General features: G+C 36.8%; 1 protein-coding gene across 8 annotated transcripts in view; it reads right to left on the bottom strand.

The window, feature by feature from the left end:
• Positions 1 to 12,105, bottom strand: part of FOXP2 (forkhead box P2) — a 632,923-nt gene that overhangs the window by 40,125 nt on the left and 580,693 nt on the right. For all 8 annotated transcript variants that reach the window (XM_081038544.1, XM_081038543.1, XM_081038539.1 and 5 more), the window contains 3 exons: positions 6,974 to 7,061; positions 5,275 to 5,358; positions 972 to 1,173 (listed from right to left, as the gene is read on the bottom strand). In XM_081038544.1, coding sequence (XP_080894670.1) covers positions 972 to 1,173; positions 5,275 to 5,358; positions 6,974 to 7,061 — 374 coding nt within the window. The remainder of the gene's footprint in view (positions 1 to 971; positions 1,174 to 5,274; positions 5,359 to 6,973; positions 7,062 to 12,105) is intronic.

The raw sequence follows: 12,105 nt of genomic DNA, 5'->3' as shown, positions 1-12,105 counted from the left end.
TTTTTCATATTTTCCCCTAGTATTGGTGAAGTGATTCAGTGAGAAAGCCACTGACTACTGAAAGCACAAAGCATGACAGTGGAATTGAATTATATAGAAAAGGCCATTTCTGACGTGAAGTGCAAATGAAGCGTCCCTGGTTGTTTGCAGGACTTTCAGAACATGTGACCAGCTGGCCTGAGGATTTTTCCAACAGCCAGGTCCTCTTAAGCCAATGATTCAGGCATGTTCTTACATGGATTTTTGCCTGCCTGCCATAATTTCGCTTTTCTCATCTAATACTTCTTAAAAGAACCACAGGTTCGCCTCTCGGTACCTGTGGCCCTCTAACAAAGGAAACAAAACACTCACAAGTGCCCATGTTGAAAATAACTTCACTTTTGGTAGAAATGGGGCTCTGGGCAAACAACAGTTATAACGTGTGACTGGGATTACCCAGGTGCCCGGGCGTGGGTGGGGATCGGGGGAGAAGAGAGAAGGGTGCCAAAGAGACAGGAAGTAAATTTTGATCCCATGCAAACTTCACTTCTCATTGCATCTCAGGCAAAGTGGCGGGTAGGCATTAAGGGGCTGTCTAGGGTTCCGCTTAGGCAGGACCCGCATTGCCTGGCAGAAAGCACGGTGCTTCTGACGTCCTTTTAAAGGCTCTTAGTACATAGCGTTCTTCACAGGTGCTGTATCGCTATAGTCTTCCCATGGAGATCAAAAGATCTTGTTGAATCCAGGTGATCATGTGGGCTCTCCAGACAACATATCTTGCACTGTCTCTACTGGGGAGAGCTTTCCTTCCTGAACAACCATTCCGAACAGCGCATCACCAAGTGCTTAGGGAATAGCCCCATCCGCATTTACCAGGAATGAAACAATTACCACTCTGTAAATCAAGACTCGGGAATGGCTCCTGTAAGTTGTTCCAGCTCCAGCTTTCCTCTCCCAAAGTAAAAGAGCTCTACTGAGCGTTTATATCCTACCTGATGACATGGGAATGTTGTATTTGTCTGAATGCCGCCTTCGTATGGCTCCCACATTGGGCACACTGGCTGGGGTGATTACTGAGGCTCCCTGGGTAAGCGGGGTGACTGGGGCCGTTGGTGTGGTAGGGGTTTGAGGTAAGCTCTGTGGGGATGTCTCCAACATGTTCTTCGACATGGTGACACTTGACACCAGATTTAGCTGCAAAGGCCCAAGAGAAGGGCAGGAAAAAGGTAGAGACAAGAGAAAAAGACTTAAAAAGGTTTGACAAATGAGAGTGGATTCACTTCTACAGCTGTGTTGCCACTAATAAGCTGCAAAAGGAAGCAGCCAATCTCAGCTAATTACAGGATGAAATTGTATCATAAGAACTCTAATTAGACGATGCTGTTAGAGGTTATCTAATAATCTACAGCAATGTTACTTAGGACTAACTCCTTCTCGTCCTACCAGACTTCAGTGGGACTGTATTTCCTTAAATACAAGCCCGCTGCTGAGTATTGACTGCCCCTGTGGTTAAACTGGTGTAGCCCCCCTCAAAGCAACAATAACCAAGCAATAACTGAAGGATGCAATATTTTCAACCAACAGGACTTAAAATAAGTTGCTATTCTGTTGCTGCCAGAATTTTTTTCCATAGTCCCAAATCTCAGCTGAGAGGCTCCAGCCAGCTGGAAAATTTTACACTGACCTTTAGTCTCCTTGCTAATTTGGTGGAATGGTAATGACATTACTACATATTCAAACAAAATTGTCTTAATTGCAAATTAGCCAGAGGAGGCTGAAAATTTTCAAATTAAATCTGATTGGAGATGGAGAGAGGGAAATGGAATTTCCTCACTAACAATCATTTGTGGCATGTGTTAACAAATATAATGAAATGTCAAGTTTGCCAATTCCTCTGGAAGTATCATTTTCAATTTATGATTACAGTGTCACTTAATGCTGATGTACCCTGGAAAGTGGGTGTCAGGGTAGAAAAAAGGAAAAAGGTGAGAATGTGTGCAAGCTGTTTACCAGTATGCCCTTCATTACTCCCCTCAGAAAGGCCCTGCTCGTCATTATCAGAAAACTCATCTCACCTCTGTCATATTTACCACACATCTTTTGTCATAAATAGCATCCAATTAGCAAAATTGTTACGCAGGGCAGCACATAAAAAGATTTCTGCCACATATTTAAATGGTATGCATAAGAGATGTGATCTACGGACCTTTCATTTTGTACAGCAATCTATACAACCAAGCAAGAAAACTAGTTTTAATTGTTCTGCTTCTATAGGAAGTAACTGCCGAGTGGCTAAATAGAGAATATTCAGCTTTTGTATATAATTTAGGAACACCTGCCTTTTCAAATCCCAAATACACTTCTTAAGATAAACCTTTTTTTAATGGGGAGAAAATGATGTGTACAGCATTGATTGATCTTTCTTTGTGGATTTGTTTTACACATTTAGTCAGTAGAGAGATTTGTTAGGGAAACAAAAATTAACATATGCCAGCTAATTGTTCTTTCTTGGGCCGCAGCCAGAAGCAGCACATGAGCAGGCTAATAATAACGACTGGCACCCTGAAGGCATCCCCAAGTGCATCTGTTCCCAATAAACCACAAACTGTTACTCTGTTCGCACTCTAAGCCAGCAGACGGGGCTGGGGATTCTTTGTTACGTACATAAATAAAAGCCGAGATAATGCTTCTAAATGCTGCGTTTAATATGTTTACAAAGCCACTGGTGTAAGCTGGCCCGGATGCACAGAGCACGTCTGCACAGCCTGACGAACGCGGGAGGACACACGTGTGTGCAACGCTGCAGGTGATTTTAAACAGACCAACTGCAGGACGGGTAACCAGTAGCCTTCTATTGAGACCATGTCATCAGCATTGTGTAGCTATATGTTAAAATTACAAAAAGAAAAAACAAATCACTTCCCTATACTGACACACACACACACACACACACACACACACACACACAACCACTCGGCCGACTGGTTACAAATTCACATTCTGAAACTGTAAACCAGAATTAAATGGCACATTTAGACGGCAGAAAAATGCCAACGTTGCAAATCAATGAAAGACCTATCCTGACTACTTGACAGGACACTGAATGTATGGTGCACACGGTAAAAGTTTTCAAAACAGGAGACAGGCATCTTTCTCTACACAAACTACCCATGTTTACAATGTTACGGTAACTTATTCTGCTAGCCTGCAATAATAAGCATTCCGTGTTTGTGGGTGTGCAATCACAAACGGGTAAAATAGAATTTATTATTAACTAAAGGGAAGCATGTAAAAGCCAGATGAACACTTAGCCACATCGGCTCATCTGAATATAGTCAAGGTTGGGTGAAACTCATTATTCAGGACTCGCAGCCTCGATAACTTTGATTTTCATCCATCCATAGCATGGCCAAAAGGTACCGTTTAATGAAGTACCATTCAGAGAGTAAATGGGGTCATATAATAGACAGTGCGGTTGCAGCTTGTGTTCATGTACTGATAGCTGTTAAGGGTGCAGTGATGAACCAACAGAGCCCATTTCTTCCTGGTAATAAATTCATGCTATTAATATTTATCAAATGTGTGGGCCGTCTCCACTGAGCCACTGCACATGAGACCATAAATCTCTACTATCATATCAATTTTGAAGCTCCTTTTGCACAGTGTATAAATTTTAGGGTTTTTTGAGGGGTGTGAGGATTGACCACGCTTCTTTCAAACCAGTTTGAGGCCAGGAGTGCAGTTCCCCACTTCAGATAACGCCGGTTCCAAAGGGAACTTTAAACTGTGGTTTCATTTTAAATCGCTCATCTAAGATTCTGTATTAATTGCCCACCATCAAACGCAATTAGCAATTCTTTCATGTGTGGTTTATGTAATGTAATACTTCAATTACATTATTCATTCAGGTTCTGTTTTGGATTATAGGCTGAAAATTCTTTATTAGTGTAGATGTAACCATGCTGCTGGAGTTTTAAAAAATTTACTGATTGAATAATTAATTGGAAAAGAACAAGCCGCAGATTCCTGATGGATTTATGAGACAATTATTCTGGCTTGTGATTATCTACATTATTCTATAGAAGCAGTGAGGGGGAAAAAATCTTATTGATAAAAGTCATAAACACATGATCAAAAATAGTCTCAAAAGTTTATTTTTTTAATTAAAAACATAGACATTCTAGAGTTTTAAAAGTAACATGTCAGATTCAAGAAGATACATTTCTCTTTTCTTCCTATTAAAAATGTATTTATAGTATCCTACACTTAAATGTAGCACAAAGGGAAAACTCTAATATCTCGGAGGAAATACATTAGCAGTGTTTAAATATATTCTTTATGCAAAAATGTAAATTTTAAATAATATTAACCAATGAGTGATATCAGAGACACTAGGAGAAAACTCAGACAATATGGTCTGTCTTTATCTCCTCCTCTACAACAAAACCATACGATTCTGTTTGTTTTACTTAAAGAAATGGAAGAAGAGGCACAACTGGCATTCACTGATCATCAGGCTACACAGGGGATTTTCTAGAAAGTATTCCCACAAACTTTCATTAAACTAGGTTGATTATCTAAGTTTCTGCGTAAACATTAGCTGAGTGAGACAAAGTATATTTTCAACAGTCTGTGTGTCTGAGTGTATTTATTATCAGGTTGTGCTTCAATCTCATATGTTTTTGAGGGATACTGCACTTACTGTTTTCTATAAACACCCATTTTCCTTTGTCATAAGCTCTCTAAATTAACACTATGTATACTATTTGGTAAAATATATCAATATGTGAAATACACCTTCACTGAAATAACAACCAAAAGAGCACGAGAAAATTGACTAAAAATACTATGACATTTTTGACAAAATATTAGATTAAAAAATCTATTTATATGTATTTTATGATTGATCTGAGGCCTCTTTGGCATACCACAAACCTTTCCGTTTGGGATTTGTACTGTTACTGCTTTTCAGGTTGCTCAAAGTGGGTTTCCTTTAAGTATCTGCAAACCTATCAGCGAAAGATTGTCTCTGGCTTCAGCCTCAAGGCGGTGATTTGTGCACTGATAGGTGTAGTTTGTTTAGTGTCACCCATGGTACAGATTGGATAGATTTTGTAAAAGATAGCATTACTCTAAAAGAAACATACAATTTGACAAGCGATTGCATTTTCCTTTCATTTTATTGCCATATTTTTCATCACACTCATTGTTTTCTAACTGTCACTAAATTGTTCCTTTTCCTAGTCTGTTATGTGGGGAGAGCTATTTGCTGTTTATAAAGCAATCTGCACTTACGGGTTTGGGGGACGGTTTGGGCTCTGAGGGTCGCATGTGCAAGTGGGTCATCATTGCTTGAAGACGTTCACGTTCTTTAGAAAGCTGTTAAGAAAGCGTGAGATCAGAAGCATTTTCGAAATGACTGATACAGCCATTTTATTGCAGTGATACATCTTATCATTGAACTTGTCTCAGAGTAATGATTCCTGCATATAAAAGTCTGTGTCAGTAGGAACATCTGGGAGGAAATGCAACTTTAGTGATGGGGGGGGGGGAAACTTTTATAGCTTTCCTTATGTTAAAAGGTCAGACAAAACAAATAACACTTCATCTTTTTGTCAATAAGAGAATTGAGGTCACAGTTGCCTCGACAGTAACAAGTTACTGAAACCATAAATTAGAAGGCCCATGGTATCTCTTTAAAGTCCTGTGGACACTGTTAGCCATGGACGAGTGCCAGCAGCTGTGAAGGGGTGAAGGGTTCTCAAAGCAGAGTGCCTGCCAGGACTGTCTACACACTTCACGCATCCCCACTGAGGTCCAGTTAGTGCCCCCTGCAATCTGCCATCATCAATCTAATCCAATAGAGTGACAGAGACCAGGCAGTGTGAAACGCTGAAGTCTGCCACAGACGCGGCATCTACACTTGCACCGGGTCTCATTACAAGAGACGGACCTTACTGTTCCAGCAGTCAGACACAGCACACACCAAACTAAGGCATAATTGGTCACACTGCAGACTGTATCATCATCAGCTGGATCCTTATGTTTGACGCTACCTTTTACACATTGTAAACAGGTTTACAAAATCTTTTTAAACACTTCAGTAATGATACTTTTTATTTTACAAGTCAAAATAAAATATTTTTTAGCAGCTCTCTGGAAAAAAGCTACAACTTGATAGATTTAAAACAATTCAAGAAGTAGTAAAGTGTGAAAAAAATTAATTATATGTTTAATTAAATGAAACAAAGTATTGGTTTGATTGAGAAAAAAATAACCTTTAAGATGAAATATTATAGGAAGCCTTAAAGGTTTAGTAAGAACATAAAAAGAATGTTATGTCAATGATATGTACGGTGACATAATTGTTTTCTTATCAGTTTTATGAGTGCTATTTATTTTTGGCCAAATGCTGTTTCAATATTAACTGAAATGTTTTTTAACTTAAAATTAGCAGCATTTGATACATGTACTACAGTCTGTGATATTATAAATGATTGGCCATTACTCCAGTAAAGACAAGTCTTAAATTTTTTTTTAAGTTCTTTAATTAAAAATACACCAGAGGTAGAAAAGAAAAAAAGGATTTCTCAGGGTATTATATTACAGGCATGCTGCTGTAAAGACTTATTGCTATACTATGCAATCTAGCGGAAAAAAATCAAAATTAGCTCATGTAGAAACTGTCTTTGCAATACAAATCATATCCAGTTGGGGGGTCTGGTGTAATCTCTATTAGGGAAATGTCAGATTTGACTCTTTTGGGATATCCAAATACATATGACGTAGTCTAAAGATTATATAAGTCTATGTGATAAGTACATCGAACTACAATAATCCACCCCTACTTATCAATGATTGCCGGCATTACAAAAATCTACAATTCCATGTCTTTCTATTAGAGACGGTGTTAAAGGACTCAGGAGCCGCCCGGTACCCAGGCTGACCCACCAGAACCTGAGAAAGGAGTCTGTTAGGTGAGCACGTGACAAACCTGTATTTCTAACTGTTGCACCACCTGCATTTGCACGCGGCACTGGGCAGTGCTTCGGTCGTCCAGCGCATGCTCGTTGTTAAGGTGCCTGAACAAACACAAAACAGAGCGTTACTCAATGTCTGCGCAGGGGTGCGCGCTCCCCTTCAAGGCGCCACCCTGAAGCCACGTTTGCCTTCACAGTGGGAAAAAGCAACACCTTGAAACTGTACAGCAAAAAGTTAAATATGCTTACGTGTTTAGTAACATTATTTATGTAGTGCAAAGAGACCCTTCTGATAGCAGGAAATGTCATTGTCTCTAAGCTTCCCAGTTATTACAAAAAAAATATTTTCCCCAAACCATTTATAGAATAATAGAAATCAGTAGATGTATTTCATATTCTCGTGTCATTTTTTAAAGGGCACCTTATAAATATATGAACCAAAAGTAATTTTAAAGAGAACAAAGGCAATGCTCTATTTCGTTTCTGTTAAAACAGTTTGTGGTTCCTGTGATGTTATTTAGTGAGCGATCTCCTCTTTCACTAGGATATGCTGTGAATTATGTAAAGATGGCAAATTATCATCCCATGGAAACATCAATGCTTATGAAGAATGATCACTTGCTGTTACTAATAAAGTACATTAAAGATCCTGATCCTGAGAAGCAAAAAATTGACATGCACATCTAGTGTCCTATTTGGGAGACATCTATCCTAATCTTATATCAAAGTGGTGAACGGTTAGACATTCTAATTATCATACTCTGATCTCGATTAAGTATTAGTCGATTATTATTATTTATTATTATTACATAATATTTAAAAAGATCTCTTTAGTGAGTGATATGGTAATACACCAAAAGTAATTTAGTACAGCAGCATTTCCAATGAACATATAAATATCCAATAATTCGTGCTTTGTAATTTATAATTTATTTGCTGCCTCCTAAAATTAAAAAAAATAATCAAATAATTCAATATCCTTTGGTGTGTCTGTTTCACCAATGGGTAAACTAAAGCAGCAATCTAAGAGATGTTCTTATCAATGCATATAAGTGAAATATTGAACAAAATATTCATAAAATTAAATAAAAATTTATATACTTATCCTTCTGGACTCAAGTATCATTTAGAATGATATAATATCCTAAAAAGTTTAGTATAACCTTAAGTATACAGAACTCAACAAACATGTTTTTGTGATCATTCAAATTATTTACCTATATTTCTTAAAATGAATGGTGAAGCAGAAAAAACTATATAAACAGACATAAATGTAACACATGTGAAGAAGAACTAAAATGATGTCTCTGAGAAAGAGCTAATTTTTAAATAAGTAGTTTTATTTGTTAGTAGATCTAGGGTCAGCAATCAGAAACCTTTGTTCCGTCTGCCCCTGCCTGGGAAAAATTATGTCAGTCCGTTGTAATACCTCCTCACTGATCATAACAACAAAACCTCCATGCATCTTGGCACAGTTGTCACTCCTGGCTGAAAGGAAACTGTGCACTAAAGGAGCAAGGTGGATCAGCTTTGAGGTGTGTGGTTAGAATGCAGGAGACGCACTTCCACTGTCCTGCCTGCCCTATGCTCACACCGTTGGTTCAATTCTGCTAGGAATCGAACTGGAATGAGAACTAAAATTCATCACGTTTTCTGGAAAGGAGGCATGAAATGTTAGAGTAAACCAGAGGTTAGCTTATGACGTAAAGTGTCACTGATTCCTAATTAACGGGACATTTAAAATTGTTTTTCAGATTTTTTTTCCTCCAAAATTGTAATGAGCAATGAGACAATTTTCTATCCATACTATAATGGTAGTTGTATTCTTAAAGTTTAATATAGTTGTATTTTCTTAAGGTTTTTTTCACCATGAACTCTTGGGGAACACACATATATTTATTCCACAATCAGTTTAAACGATGAATATTTTTTAAAATGCTTTAGCTATAATGCTTCAGCTATACACAAAGATGAGGGTGTAGATGGAACAAGATAAGTAGAATATACAGTTTCACAAGAAAAGATAATATTCAGTCTAACTTGTTTATTTTTGCATGAAATCACTTTTAAAAAAGGTTTTTTATACTTGTTTACTGCTTAGTGATAATCATTGTCCTACATTTAAAGAACTAAAAAAAGTACAAAATGTTTGCATTATACATTTGGGTCTTAGAGACCTATTCAATTTATCTAAGCAGCTTTTATTAGAATAGAGACTGTAGACTACAATAATAGTCAATGAGGTTTTGTCTTGATTGAATTTTTCAGTGGAACACAAAAGAACCTTGCCATTAAAATAGTCCTTTATTCTCCTGTATGAAGGCGAAAGGTTTTTAAAGTGTTGTGATGTTCAGTAATGAGCCTCTATCTAAATTATCATTGGTGACAAACTCACAAAGCACTTTTCGAGGACACATAGTTATGAAATGCCAGAGCTGCCACTTTCTTTCCTGTAATTATAGGCTAGCTTGCAGCCCTTCAATGATCATTTATAGAACAGCCTCCAGTGGATTACTGAGAACTTGAAAAACACATACATACCTCTGCCACATCTCCCTTCTCCTTTCCTCACTATTGTTTACCAGTGATATGTAAAATAATAGTGCCTATTCATTCCCCCTACTTAATGATGCCAATCAAAGTACAGAAATAGTGTCGGATATAAATACAATGCAATAAGACCAAATAAATAGGCTGAATATTAACATTAAATTATGAATTTACGTATTTATGACTATTTTGTGCCCAAATTATTCTCTTTCATGTTTTTATAACTATCTCAGGTACTACATATTGCTGTTCAAAAATTCTCTATGATTTATAAAACAAGAATGAAATAATACTGAAAAATGAGAGGATTGGTGGGTTTTCTCAGTCAGTGCCTAATTGCTGTTTCAAAATGCATATGCAAAGGGACATTTCATTAATCATTTAATCATGTCCCTTGCAGGAAGTTGGAACTAATGTTGCAAATACCCTTTTCATATGAATGCTCCATAATACTATCTTATGCATTTGATATATTGCCTATGTCATAAATTATAGCTGTTTCAAAAGGACCAAGTAGGGTTGTTATCCCTGAAGATGCTTGTTACAAAACCTTTATTAAGTTTCTTTTTTTTTACTTATTGGTAGTTCTATTTCACAGCTTCATACTAGCCAACAATAATACTCTTTCTGATGGCAAAGGTCTGTAAATTACCCATGCAATCACTAACACCATTTCACAGGCCTGTTCTCCTTCCACTGTTCTGCTAACAAGGCGATTACACACAAATTACTGAATGTCTATGAAATATTTAAATGCATTCTACTCTACTATGCATTAATAAGAGCAAAGCAAGCTCTGGAATTCTGGTTAGCTCGAGTCCCTAATGTCCCCTAATGAGCCTCTTACCGAGACTGCAGTTCAAACAGAGAGGTGAAGAAAAAATGCAAAGGGTGCCTTCAGAAAGGCAGCACTGAGCAAACATTGTGTGAGCCAGTTCTAATTTATGGGTCACTTTATAGGTATATTGATTTTTGTTTTCAAAATGGAATAAATGATGTGGTCGACTGATGTTCTTTCAAAACTGCATTGAATCTATGTGCTAGGTAGGTAGTGTGGACTAGAGAAAAACGTAAATAGGCAATCAAATTCTTTCTAAAAACAATTAAGAAAGCGTTTCAGAAAGACAAAAAGTAGGAAAGGATCCTTCCAATTTATTTAACGCACAATTGTCTTTAACGAAGCTTTTAAGGTTATGAATGCAAATTGTAACTTCAATTATATCCACCCCAGATTAGCAACTCAATTTTAACCTCTAGATTTCTCAAATTCATTTAAAGTATATAGCATTTTATAAGCTAAAAGGGGATCAGATTTAAATCCAACTATCTCAGAGACAGTTTTAACAAAATGTTTCACTTGCATATCACTGGTGTTTGATTTATTTTGCATCAAGCTTTTTATGTTTAAACACTGACAGGAGTTTAAATACAAAATGTTAGCTGTCACTATTCATTTAGCTGATTATGTGAGATGCCTTAGTTTTGAGAGATGGGGACACTGTCACCAAAAGAAACAATATTCTGACAAGTTCAGAGAATGCCTTCTTGAGGTCATAATTTTGTAGCCATGCTGCCTAGTCAAAGACAAAGAAACAGACAACACACAGTAAGTAAAAACATAATCTTTAGAGTTGTCAGCAGCAAGAAAAAAGACAACAAATTTCCATTGAATAAACTGTTTCCACCACCTTTTCTGTTGCTCTTTATACAGTGTCAAGCCTTAAAAAATGTAGCCTTGGTAAACAAACCTAATTCCTTTACCATCAACTAATTACTCTAGACCGATACTTTCATGGACACTAATAATTCTAGCTTTCTTCAAAGAGAGTGCATCGATCTTTGCATCTCAGACCATGTTTTGTTTGCTGGCATCAAGAACACTTGTCTGAGAACGGGAATGTTATATTGTGAACTTTTTGAGTTTAAGCTCTGCAAGTCAGGCCATCTACATTGAAGCTGATTTAGGTCCAGTGGAATGATAATTGATTTTGCAGCCAAACTGCACTAAAGTTTTGTCAGATGTTGTTATACTTTGACATTTATAAGACAGTAATGAAGAACTAGGATTTAGGTTTTAGTGATCTAGTGAGACATTCAATTAGTGGTCAGAAAAATGTTTAGCTTCTGTCAACACCTACTTTACAGTAAAATTCAAAAATTTTCCTAAGCACTATTTTAGCCTGAACTTTCTTCTTCATCTTTTACTTTTCTGCTTTCATCTTGGCTGTTACCAATAACAGTTTCTAACTTAGCCTTAGGTTTTTTTTATTCAATAGAAAATCATATTTCAATTGAATATTAAAGTATATATATGTATATATATGTATATATATATATATACACACGTATATGACTAAGAATATGTGTGTTATATGTAAACAACTGTCTTCTGGTGGCTTCTAGTAGCTTTTCATTTGGTGGCTTTTCATTTGGTGCTGGGCAAAAATAGAGAGCAATTCTACCAATTTGGGAATGTAATGTGATAAATGGAATTTGATCCCTCAATATATTTTATACATCCTGTTATTTAATATTTGTAGGCTAAATAGTAATAATAGGTAGTTTACTTTTATTTCAAACCAATGGATAGGTTGTC

The sequence above is a fragment of the Rhinolophus hipposideros genome, assembly GCF_964194185.1.
Source record: "Rhinolophus hipposideros genome assembly, chromosome: 25".
In the NCBI taxonomy this organism is placed as follows: Eukaryota; Metazoa; Chordata; class Mammalia; order Chiroptera; family Rhinolophidae; genus Rhinolophus; species Rhinolophus hipposideros.
This window is presented reverse-complemented; position numbering and strand designations above follow the sequence as displayed.